Source organism: Oryzias latipes, chromosome 13 (genome assembly GCF_002234675.1).
Source record: "Oryzias latipes chromosome 13, ASM223467v1".
In the NCBI taxonomy this organism is placed as follows: domain Eukaryota; kingdom Metazoa; phylum Chordata; class Actinopteri; order Beloniformes; family Adrianichthyidae; genus Oryzias; species Oryzias latipes.
In genome coordinates this window covers 12,426,099-12,438,637 of record NC_019871.2, presented here as the reverse complement: position 1 = coordinate 12,438,637, position 12,539 = coordinate 12,426,099, and the positions used below count along the sequence as shown (strand labels likewise).

Here is a 12,539-nt window from a genome sequence, read left to right as displayed (position 1 = left end):
CTCCAACAAACCATTCAAGAATTTAAAGTGAACCCAAATTCATCAAATGCTGCAGGTTTTTTTTTGTTTTTTTTTTGTTTTTTATGAACAGGCTGGTTTCAAAGATGAATAATTTTCAAAACCACCTCCTTGTTAAAGACTCCAAATTTTCAACAAAACTGTAAAGCCTGGTCACAAAAACGTTTTAAATGTTTATTGCATTTGCTTTAAAAACAAAAAAGAAAGAACAGTCCGCTAATAAAATCAGCTGTTTTGATGTTATTAGTGCTTAAATTTGTCCATAATTAGGCACAGGTTTTTTTTCATAAGCAAGTGGGTTTTTTATTTGTCTATCATGTTAAACACAAAATTTCTGTTATAAGAATTATGAAAAAGTCATAAAGAATTGGAACTGGAAGAAAAAAAAGCAACTAATCTGGAAAGAGAGCATTCACCAAAGGCAAAAGGAAAGCAGAATGCATTCATCTTTTCTGCTACACATTCAATACAATATATGCTTAAACAATAGGTATCCTAGTGCTGGAGTAATTTTTGAAAATCACTTTTCACCATTCTAGTGTTGGGAGATCCAATTTAAGTTTCAAAAACCCAATCAAGTTAAAGTAGTTTTTTTGTGTGTTTTTAACACGTTTTTGTGGAAAGTTCTCATGGTGGAGGACATATACAAGGAAAATTAATCTTAAATTTGCATTTCTTTACTCAAATCTTTATGAATCAGGAGCAGACGAAAAAATGCAGTTTGAAAAAGTTTGTAAGTGTGACATAGAAGATACTGCAAGCCACAAGCTCCCCGTTCTGCTTCATTTTCATGCACCCACTTGCAGACAAATAGATGATAAGTCTTCGTTTTTTTCTTCTTTTTTCTTCTTCTGAGCTGGCATCTGGGTCAAAACTGTACAGCTGGATCATTCCAATATTTTTGTTGCACCAGAAATGTTAGGTTGGGAGTGTGAGGGGCTGTAAGCTAGTGGGAGAGAGAGTGTAAACAGATGGATGACAGGAAGGGGGCAGGCTTACTCCACGGCAACAGTCACGCCCACAACCCCGAGGCAAATTTCAAATGCATTACTGCTGCTCTGCAGAAACTATGTCGTAGAAAACAACACAGGAACATGATAGCCAAAGCAATATTTACAAGACATGAAAAAAACCCTCTACCCTAGCAGTCTGATCGCCTCCTGCTGTTTCCTGTTCTCAAGTACATAGTAGCCATTACAAGTGTGAAACCTCTAGTGCAGACAACCAAAAGTGAGGCCAGATGAGACAGACAGCACAGCAGAACTGGCCTGACCTCTGAATGTTTGCTTCTCAACCTCTATAACAAACCAAGACGCATTAATAGAAACTTCAATACTATCCGACTCCAGGAAAAAAGCTGTGAATCTATCCTATTCAGGATCAAAAAAGTGTGGTTTGTCTCCTACAAGTTGTCTGAAATGCTGCCTGAAGAAGAGGGGAAGCTTAGATCTGTATCTACACCAAGGAGGTTTACAAGCAAACAATTTGTAACTGCTTCATCAACCCAAACCTCCATTGGATCCCAGCCTCATTCAAAAAGTGGGAAGATCAAACATGTAACTTATATTTGGCAGCACAGGGTGTAGGGTCTACACGTATTGGTTCACCACATATCAAGCTTGAACAAAATCACAGTGGTTCTTACGAAAAAATAAAATAAAATACCACTCATGATCAACTCTGTCATTGCCCTCCCAAAGGAAAAAAAACAAGAAAAAAATGTTCAGAGCCTTATTGGAATTCCACTACCTTGCCTTTATACCCAAACACATCATCATTATGCATTTTCCACTTAATGCTCTGCATCTGTGTTCTGATGCTGACAGTTTAGCTGCTTCACATTTAACATCTGCAATGACAGCAAAGTTAAAATGTATTTCAATTCTTCTACAACTTTAGAAAACACTTTGTTTTTTTAGTCAAATTACTTCAACCTTTAAAAGAGCACAACAGAAGCAAAAACATTATCACAGAAATGAAAAACTATTCAACACGTACAAGCGGGTTTTGTCCAAAATGTAAACAATTCTTTTTTTTTTTTAGTGTGTTTTGGAACAATGTCAAATATTACTTGCTATTTTTTGTGTGTTTTGTCTTGCTTGTGTTTATTATAACTCTGTGTTTTGAACCTAAATCGAATCATAAAAAAATGGATAAAGGCAAAGATCTTTGCCACATTTCCAAATGGTCACAAATGTCAGGTATATGGCTGGTGCATTTTCCTTTATGGAACATTAATCTCACTTTGCACAGTAACATTTGCACAAACGAGCAGACAAAATGCACCGTTTGTTACCCAACAAGACATTCACAGATAATATATGCAACCACTGAACTCCCTGCTCTTTCCATCCTGCTCACTCTGTTCTGCCACTTTGCTCCATCTGCTCGCGGGGATCTTATCTGAAATTACCTGGATCTTATGGAGCCCATTTGACTCACACCAATAGCCATCTAATTATACTTCGAATTCTTCTGTTCCACTCTCATAACGAGTTCCCAGTTGGAGCTGGGGACTCAATCAAAGATGAAATCTTAAGACTAGCGGCCGGATAAATCGCCAGGATGGACCTGGAATGCATGGAAAGACAATAAACCAATTCAGGGTATTTTAAGCAACACAAGCTGTTCAAGTGGCAAAAGTACTGTTTGTCACAGCTTGAATGGAAGAAGATAAAGTGAAAGAAATATTTGTCTCATCCACAAACATTTTTGTTGTTCTGTAGTGCTACATTACACTTTTATGGAGGCATAAAAACTGAATTTTCTTGTAAAAGCTGCACTAATGAGGGTGGAGAAGCAGAGGCTTTTAGGGTAATCCTCTAAGGACATTTCTTATCTATAATACAAAGGAAATACTTTGGGATCCCTCTAGGTTAAAGATAGAATTTATTGTGGTCAGTAGGCTCTCAAAAGGCTCATTTAGAAACTTAACAGCCTTGAAAATGGATTTTCCCGGCTTCTGAGATTGAGCAATAGTTTTTATTTCAGCTCTACAGTTTTTTTAGCAGCTAAAGAACTGTTAAAAAGTGGTTTAGAATAGCATCTAACAGAATTTAAATCGTTGGGAGGGGAGACGGTTAATTTTATTGTTCGTTTTTTTTTTTTAAACTTTTAGACGAGAAATGTTTTGGGAGATTATTGTCCATGAACACAGCCATTTCAGAACAAATTCTGGAGAAAAAAATTCCAACGACCAACATTTAGCAATAACTATGATTTCTGGGGGGGGGACTTTAATGAAAAGTTATGTTTGTGGTACTTTTAACATGTTCTTGTGGCATTTCTCTCAGGACGGAAAACACGCATTAAGGAAATTAAGATTAAATTAGCATTTTCCAGTATTTCTTTACTCAAATCAGTGTGAATCAGAAGCAGACAAAAAATGCAGTTGTAGAAAGCCTGTCAGTGTGATGTAGAACCCACAATGGCAGCCTACAAGCTTCCTGCTCTGCTCCATTCCGATGCATCCACTTGCAGACAAACAGATTTGTGTGCATCTTTGTTTTCCTCATTTCCTGTGGCTTCAATATTACAATTTACAAGCCCTGGTTCTGCAAAGTCTGTTTTCACCTTCTTAGCCCAGCTGCTGAATATCAGTTACTGCCATCATCAGATATTTCTTAGTCTGCAAGAACCCTTTTCTCATCGAAAGCAGCTGGATCAATTCAGACAAGGCTAACAAGCATCACTGTAAACAATGAACACGCTCATCTTTTATCAATTAACTCATTTTGATCCAGGTTATTATTTATGTTTTTACACAAGTTATTTCCTCCACGTAAACATTAACTTCAACTGAGTTCTGTTATCAGAAATGGATTTTCAACAGCTTAAAAGCTACTTTGGCTCAGCCTCTATATCAACCCTGCAGGTGCACTGAAACACACAGCTGCTTCTAGAGGCTGTGTGGCAAACACATCAAATCAAATCAAATCAAATCAAATCAAATCAAGCTTATTCATTAAAAAAAGTGCTTCTCATACACTGCGCAACTTGAAGCGCTTTAACATTTAGAACAAAAAAAAACAAAAAAATACACAAAATTAAAAATAAAAACCCAACCCACCCTTCACCTCTCCCACTCTCCTCCGTTAAAACATACGACCCATGACCCCAAAGACAATGAATACTGATATAAGTGACTACTAAAAGAAATTTAATATTTAGCTCTGCTGTGAGGAAACGGTTTTTAGAATAATAATATTTCAATATAAACTTACATGATCAAATTCAAATCTAACACTGATAATATCTGTCTCTATATTTTTTATTGTGCCTTTCCAGTTTTTTAATCCCAAACAATAGCTTCTGATGTGGACACAGATGAATGGAGATGTCCGTTAATCCTCACCTGAAACATTTGCTTGACCTTCCTGCGCGGCAGATTGACATTCAGTTTGTGCAGAAGTTGGTAGATTTCATCGATGTTCAGCAGGCCGTCTCCATTTTTGTCAGCCTCCTCGAAGGTTTGCTTCATCCATGTCAAGCACACTCGTTAAGGAAGGCCAATGAGGTGTGACGGGTGATTATATTTGTGTAAAATCTGCAAAATATCATCTGTTTTGGCTTTTGTGCAGTAAGATAAGTGCTCTTTAGCTCCAGAAAACATTCAGACTGAAGAGAAATCTCAAACAAAAGATAAATCAAAACAAACCCAACAATGACAACTGACAGCCTGTAATCTGCTTGTGGTTAAGTGAAAAAAAAAGCTTTTAGTTCACGATATGGACTGATGTGTTGTGAATGTTTTAATGGGCTCTAGTGACATAATTGCATCGGGACAAATTACTTTTAACAACTAGAAACAGGAAACCCGATGAGGAGGATTTCTGTGTCCTGTTGAAAGGATATTGGTCATGTGTGCGCTGCCGCTTGGCCAGCGAGTCCTCATCGCTGATCCCTGCCATCAGGTAGCGGAGGCCAGTTATCCAGGTCCTGGCTTCTTCAGCATTTGATGTCACCAGGTCGAGGGACTCCATGTGGTTTCCATGGTACACTGTGAAGCAGCAGGCTGGGTCGAAGCTGCCATCTGCATGCCGATGGAAGATATCTGATTGGCCACCCTCTGTCACTTTGTACAGAGAATCTATGGTGACTAAAGCAGTAAAAAAACAGACAGAGCAAAAAATAACGATTAATGAAACGAAATATTATCAATGATAGTCTTTTTAGACAAAAATATATGTTTTTTCTCTAAAAAAATATAATACGAGCTATAAAGTAGTAACATTTAAAAAACAAGACCCCAAATTTTCTGTCAATGTTGTCCAATTAATTAAAATGCATCTTAACAATTTGATAAAACACTAAAACGTAAAGGTTTCCAATGGTTGATCCTTTAAAAACCTCAGATTTTTATAGAAACTGGGATAATAGGGACTTCTGAATTTGCTGTTTTGTAATTCTTACTACAATCAAAAATATGTGTCTGTTGTTCATGCTTTTACAGAAACATGAACAACAGAGAGGGCAGGAAAATTAAAATGTATTACAAAAAGTTAATATTTTTGGTAAACACATGAAATCATGTTTTGAGGAGCTAAAACTAATATTTCCACCCGTTCTGACTCACTCCAAAGTTAGGTCATAATGACCAATGGGTTAATTTTAACACAAGCTTCAGTTTGTGGTGAATTACTGCCTCCATCCAGTCTGGACTGGATTCATTTTTTTATATTTTTAATTTTTCCTCTTTTTCTTAGTATCCTGTTTTCTCTAAGCTTCCTGAGAACCACCTAAATCCTTTTTTCCTTAGAAAGGAATTAAGAAAACATAAGAATCTTTATAACTTAAAACAAGTTGTATATATTTCTGTTTATCTTCAGTTTCCCTATTGGATACATTCTGTTCTTCTGAGTACTTTCCACATTTAAATATTAAATATTCAGTTATTTCAGTGTCACCACGAGATTCTCATTTTTAACCTGCATGTTTACCTATCATGACAATATCTGCTAAAATGAAAAAAAATGTTAGTATGGTTCCTTGAACGTGCGAGTGGTTAGTTGATCACAGGAGACCTTTCATTGTCAGCTACCTGAAAATAACATTACATGGGCTTGTTGAGTTTTCCTTTCATTTTGGACTTTGGACGGCATCATCGTTACCTCTGAACGTCACTTAAAACGTGTTCTATATTTATGCAGTTTGTTTCAGCGCAGGGAATGCACCAGCTTTGATCAACGGGTGCGCTGCAGGAGTTTCTTTCTTTTTTCTTTTTTTTTTTACCTCCATGTCCCTTTAGGGGCTTCATATGTAAAGCTATTGGTTCAGAAAAGTATGTTAATGATTTTTAGTATAATAAAGTTGTTTGTTTTTTCCCCATAGCACTGTTTTGAGCTCTTCCTGTCAGAGGTAATTAACCTGTTTATTGCTCACACCTGGTTTCAGATCCAACCCCACAGCTGCTCCCTAATCATCCCTGTTTGGTTCCCTTCTGTTGTCAGTTGCCTGATCCGCGTGTCATCCCGTTACCTGCCTTGCCGGTCAAGTTTGTCGGTGTGTGTTTCCTGATCTGTGTGGTGGGTTTTTCAGGTTGTTGATTAAATTGGCCTGTTGCTGCGACCCGGCTGACTCTGACAGCTGCATTTGGGGTTGAGCGTGATCCCCTCCTCTGACACCTATCAACATGTCATGGGTGGGATGTGAACAGAACAAAATGTTCTGCTGCTGGTGTCATCACTGGAGAAGGAGGTATTATGGTGGAATTTTTCAAAAAAATAAAGGGACATACTTGCCAAACAGGAAAAAAGGTTACAGTGCAGAAAATAGTTGTTGTTTTTGTTTTTTTTTACCAATTCCCAGTGGTTGCTTATCGGAGTTTACATCATCATCTTCAGTTTGCTTTAAACTCTGCATGCACAAAATAACGGTGATATTCTATACATAATTTAATATAATTCCAAACATGCTTCAATTCAACATTGTTGTCTTAAACATCAGTCTCTTACTGGAAATCATGAAGGGCTTTTGGCACTTTTGATGTCAGACTATTGGAAAAAAAAAAACTAGGAGAGTAATATAGAGGCAAATCAGATTTTTGCAAAAAATTAAAAAATAACTCCTGCTGTGTTGGAAAAAAACATTGTATGCAAGTAATTATGGAGAACGGACCTCTTAAGATACACTACTTGAGATTTGAATTCTTTCTATATACAATGTGGTTCCTTGTGTTTATGGTCCTACAGCAAAATTATTTATTTAATCTGTGAAATGACAAAGATCTGGAGCTTACAGATAGGTTCTGAAGCTGCAATCAAGCTTCTAGCAGCTCAGTCATAAAGGGTTCTATGTTTTGATGTAGATGTAAAGTAATTAGTTTAAATTTGCATGCAAAATTTTGTTGTTTAATGTGATGCTTGAACCTGGAAATCGTTGATTAGATTCGATTCTGTATTTATTTTCATTTTTTTACCCTTCACTTTGTAATTGGAGGATCTGACAGCAGAATTTCCACGAGAAATGACACAGACACAATGACTGTGGAGTTTTAAAAAGGATGAAAGCGAAACATGAAAGTACAACGACAAGGCTTTCTCTGCTTTCGTTCAAGATGCAGATGTTGTGAAACTCCTGCAGGCGATGAAGGCTTTCATGCTCTAATGAGATTGGTGTGTGATCTCAATTATCCAAGATTCTCTGTTTTTAGGAAATTACTGCCAAATCTGAGGTTTTACAACCTTAGTAAGGATAAACCTAGTGAATATATGCATACAGCTGTCAGAACGTTTTGTACACCTATTGAGTTTTCACTGGAGTGTTTTTTAGGTAAAATAGTGAACTTGTTTTAAGTTTTGTAAGGATTTTGGTCAAAGTGTCAAATTTCTTGACTGTTTTTTAATGACAAAATGTATGTACCGGGTAACTATTTAATAGTCATATGATTTTAAAGAAAATTATAAAAAAAAATAAAAAAATTAAATATCTCCTGTTACTTTAAATAGAGGTCAATAATCTTATGTTATTTTCACAGAACCAATACTGAAATGTAAGCGCATTTGGTATGAAACATGCTCATTCATTTTAAACACAAGAAGCTTAAAAAATTACCACATTTTTCTGTCAGAATAAACAATAAATCTTTTGTTTTTCTACATTTCATTAAGCTGAAATGATGGATTATAGAAATGACATTTTTATTTAAATATTGCTTTTCCTTACCGGTTAGGAGAAATAATTTAACATAATCCTTTTCAAAATAATCATCGTCTATTTTCTCTTTACCCTGCTGTGCTCACATCCTGTTGCATAATCTTTGCGTAAATGAAAGTAACAATATGGCAGCTTTGTTTTGATCCTGTAACACACACCAAAACTGGCACACAATCACATGAACACACTTTTAAATAAAAAGCCGGTCAGTTTTTTAATGTCAATGGAAAGGTTTTAAGAAGCTTATCCAATGTTAACAGTTGACCGAAATAACGTTTGTCACACAAGAACAGAGCAAATCAAACATGTGCTGGTTCTTCAGAGATTCTTCGACCACAGAAGAAAATTACTGATATTAATCCTCAGAAATCCCAATCCACATTGAAATTCGTATAGAAAACATTGACAAGTCTTTCAAGGAGTTACTGAAAAAAGGGATTTTATAACTTAACAATTATAGTCAATTATTCTGATTTCTTGGTTTTGTTCACAAAATCTCTAAATAATACTAAAAAGGTTTGAAAATGAAATGAAGCCACAGAAGAACCCCGGAGTAAGAAAAGATCATAATGTAAACAAATCATTTAAAGGGGTTCTCGACAATTAAAGTTTCTCTCCAGGATTGTTCACAGCACAGGGCTTAGCTCAGTTAAACAAGGGCTGCTTAAGAATGGTATACCCTTATTTAGTTATGTTCACTTTCACACTGCTCTCTTGAGTACAAACGAAAGAAGAAAGTGGAAAAAACGTCTATAAAAAGTCAAGCAGTTACAGCAGCTGTTGGTTTGGGAGCAAAGTTGTTTCCAGGAAAGAAAACAGAACAAAGAAGGAAAAAAAGAAAAAATCAGGTTGATCTTACTATCCTCTGACTGTTATTTAATAGCTAGCATCTTAATGTCTTTATTGTTTCCTGTTGTGACATTTTTAACTTTTCCTTCTAAACTCACTTTAGATTTAGAAAGTGTCTATCAGCACATAATTTTCTAAATCTATAATATATAATAATATAGAACTAGCCTTAGGTTAATACATGCCACCAACAATATTTAGCCTTGGATGCAACTAAAATACATGAAGGCGATGCAGCAATGTGTTCCGTGGCCCCATTTATTACAGTAAGCATGGCCAACATGATTTCCATCAGTTTTATGCTTGGTTGTATGTAAATATATAACAACAGCCTTAGTTTTAAGCAGGGGGTTTTACTATTTATTTTTTATTTATTTTTTGACTAAATAAATTCTCTTTTTCTCTTTGGTCCATTGGAAGGTTTTTATGTATTCACTTGCAAAGCAACACCAGGATTTCTTTGCAAGTGAATCAACTCCCCTTTTTTCTGGAAGACTGGAGTTTGCATGTTGATCCTGCATCACATGTTCTTTCATACTGGTTACCTGAGCCCAATTAACCAAGGAAATGGATCATGGAATGGATCAAAAAGTCCAGTGTGAATGCGCTCTAAAATCCTAACCCTACCAGAGCTCAGATGGTTTGCTTTTCTTTGTTAGTGGCTTTAAAAGTTTAATATTATAAGAGATGAATTTTTCCGAGGAAAAGAAAGGTTGAAGTTCAGCTGCTTTGCAAAAGGTGAGCAGTTACATATAAAGAAAAAAAATATGCCTTTACACTTGTTACTTTTTGAAATTAAATGACTTTTAAAAAATTGTACTTTGTTTTATTTCTTTAACATAAATTGAGTTTTTTTCTTAGATCTCAATAGTGAAAAAACTTGCAGGACCACATGGTCACTGTAGGAAGGATGTTTCAATTTGCCCAAACTATTTTTTCTTACCGTAATTTGAATTTATCGTTGATCATATGTAGGTCTTTCACTAACTTTGGGGACATAACTTTGTTGGACATGAACTTGACCAACCAAAGAAGCCCCATATATATGTGTGTGTGTGTGTGCGTGGGTGTGTGTGTGTGGGTGTGTGTGTGTGTGTGTGTGCCGTGTGTTTGTGTGTCAGTGTGTGTGCATGTACTCACTCTTAGCCTTTTCACTCTTGCGTGAAGGCTTCCAGCGGATGCAGGAACGATGCTCATCCAGGTAGAAGAGTCTCACCAGCCCTTTGGATCCAGCCTTCAGCTTGACCATCTGTGTCCCGGACTGCATCACCGTCATGCATCGCTCCACTGCGGGAAACAACACACAAGACAGAAAGTGATCAACATTCTCCTTTTCTCAGGAAGAGCAGAAGTCTTGCGAGTCAGCCAGCAGCTGATGGGAGTCAGCATCCAAAATACTGCAACAAAGATGCTCCTGTGGGAGCAAACAGGAGTGCTCTCTGTTACCTACTAAACTGCTGCTAAGAGCAACTCAGAGAAGTGAAATCTCAAAGGCTTAAAAGACAGAGACTCCTCTGATGTCTGAGACTCCCTTTTGACTTTCACTGATTGCCTAGAGGCAGCCCAAGAAAAAACCTAAACACATCAAGATGAAGTAAGTTTAGATGGTCTGCTGCATCACTTATAACTTAAGTTTCTTTTTTCTTTTGTTTGACCGTGTCTTAGAGTTCAGCTGTTTGTACAGCAGCACAGTTAAAGTAAACTTTATTTGAAAAGACTTAATAAAAAACCTAAAACCAAAAAACTTTAAAGGCAAAATATCTTTAGGTTTTACAGAAAGTAAACTCTAATGTGATGAAAGCGCTAGCCGCTGTGCAGTTGCTGTTGCTTTTTGAAAGGGGCTTTTACAGCAGGAGGGGAATCTGAATGAGCTTCCACTGGGTGTCATGATGCCTTTGCATCTGCATTATGTTTTACATATTATGACATTTACAAACGTCTCTCCGCATCAGCTTCAGCATGACACACACGCCAGCTTACTGTAAAATGTTGCATATTTTCACATTAAAGACAAGCTGGTGGCAGCTCATCAGAAAATGTGCTCCAGTTTTCATGCATAGCATGGAGTAAACTTCAGCATTCTGGCTGTTTGCGTGGATGAATGTTTGCATTAAGGCTACAGTTACAGATGAAAAACAATAGGAGAGCAGATGGGCTGAGTAAAGTGTTTTAAATCGCGGGTTGATTGTCTCTCTGCTTAATTCTGCAAAAGAATAAAAGACAACACTTCAGCCTTTTTACTTTGAGTGACGGTATGCCACAGAGACATGACCACAGAATGTAAGCAGCATTTCCATTCCTATTAAAAAGCATTTGAATGCATGTATATGACTTTTTGGACATGTAGATTTGCAATCACCATTGAAACAATATGCCCTTGTTAATATGATTTAATGTACACATCTTTAAAACAGTGTTTGTTTTTTTTTGCATGCAAACCAAAAAAAAAAAATCATTTTAATTTAATGTGATTGTTTTAAGACTAACCACATACTCACACACACCTAGGAACAATTTAGAGACACAACTTAAGCTATGAGGCAGGTTTTTGAACTGTGGGAGAATGTGTCCATGAGAATGCATTGTGATGCATACATGAGGAGAATGTGCAAACTCCCCACAGGAAATTCCCAGCCAGGATTCGAATGAGGGCCTTCTCTATGTAAGGTTGTAGAGTGCCAACCAATGCACCACCGTACAGCCGGCCAGGAAAATAGTTCAAACACAAAAAGAGGAGAAATAACAGAAAAGACCAAACTGTTAAAGTTGTGTCTGCCACAGACAGATCCAAAATGTTGTTCCAAAATCCTCATATGTCCTACTCATAACAAATCTAAGATCACATATTATACATACATCAGTACTAGGGATTTTGCTTCCATTGAGTTGCTCCATGTAGATCCAACTCTAACTTGAATGGTCCCATTTCTTCTACTAAAGCGACATCACATTTTCACATGATCAGCAGTGTTTCTCCTCCCTTATTAAATGCACTTTGGTGCCTTTTACCCAACTGTTTCAGTGTACTATATCTTTGATATAATTTAATGAATATAGCTCTGATATTATTAATATTTATTAGCCAAAGTGAACTTATGGTATGAATGAGGAGATCTTTGGTGAGACTGTGTGAATGTGAGCAACAGGTCCTTCAAAATAGCGTCATGCTTTGAAAACTATCTCCAATGTCACACAGCATATGTTACAACTTTTTTTGTGTGTTTTTAGCATGTTCTTGTAGAATTTTCCTGATGATGGAGGACATGTATAAAGAAAATTAAGCGTTAAATTACATTTCCGAATTTTTCTTTAGTCAAATCATGGTAAATCAGGAGCAGACAAAAAAAGTAATTGGAGAAGTTTGTAGCTGTGACGTAGGTGCTACAATCTGCGGCTTACAAGCTCCCTGCTCTGCTCCATTCCGATGTATCCACTTGTAGACGACTAGATCCATGAACGTCTTCATTTTTCCTCGTCCAAGCCAGCATCTGGCTCAAAGCTAGATAGCTTTAATATTG

The 12,539-nt window shown here is 36.6% G+C and overlaps 1 protein-coding gene across 6 annotated transcripts in view; it reads right to left on the bottom strand.

Moving 5' to 3' along the window:
* Nucleotides 1-12,539, bottom strand: part of plch1 (phospholipase C eta 1) — a 65,937-nt gene that overhangs the window by 25,420 nt on the left and 27,978 nt on the right. For all 6 annotated transcript variants that reach the window (XM_004075598.4, XM_011482479.3, XM_011482480.3 and 3 more), the window contains 3 exons: nt 10,162-10,308; nt 4,873-5,116; nt 4,373-4,502 (listed from right to left, as the gene is read on the bottom strand). In XM_004075598.4, coding sequence (XP_004075646.1) covers nt 4,373-4,502; nt 4,873-5,116; nt 10,162-10,308 — 521 coding nt within the window. The remainder of the gene's footprint in view (nt 1-4,372; nt 4,503-4,872; nt 5,117-10,161; nt 10,309-12,539) is intronic.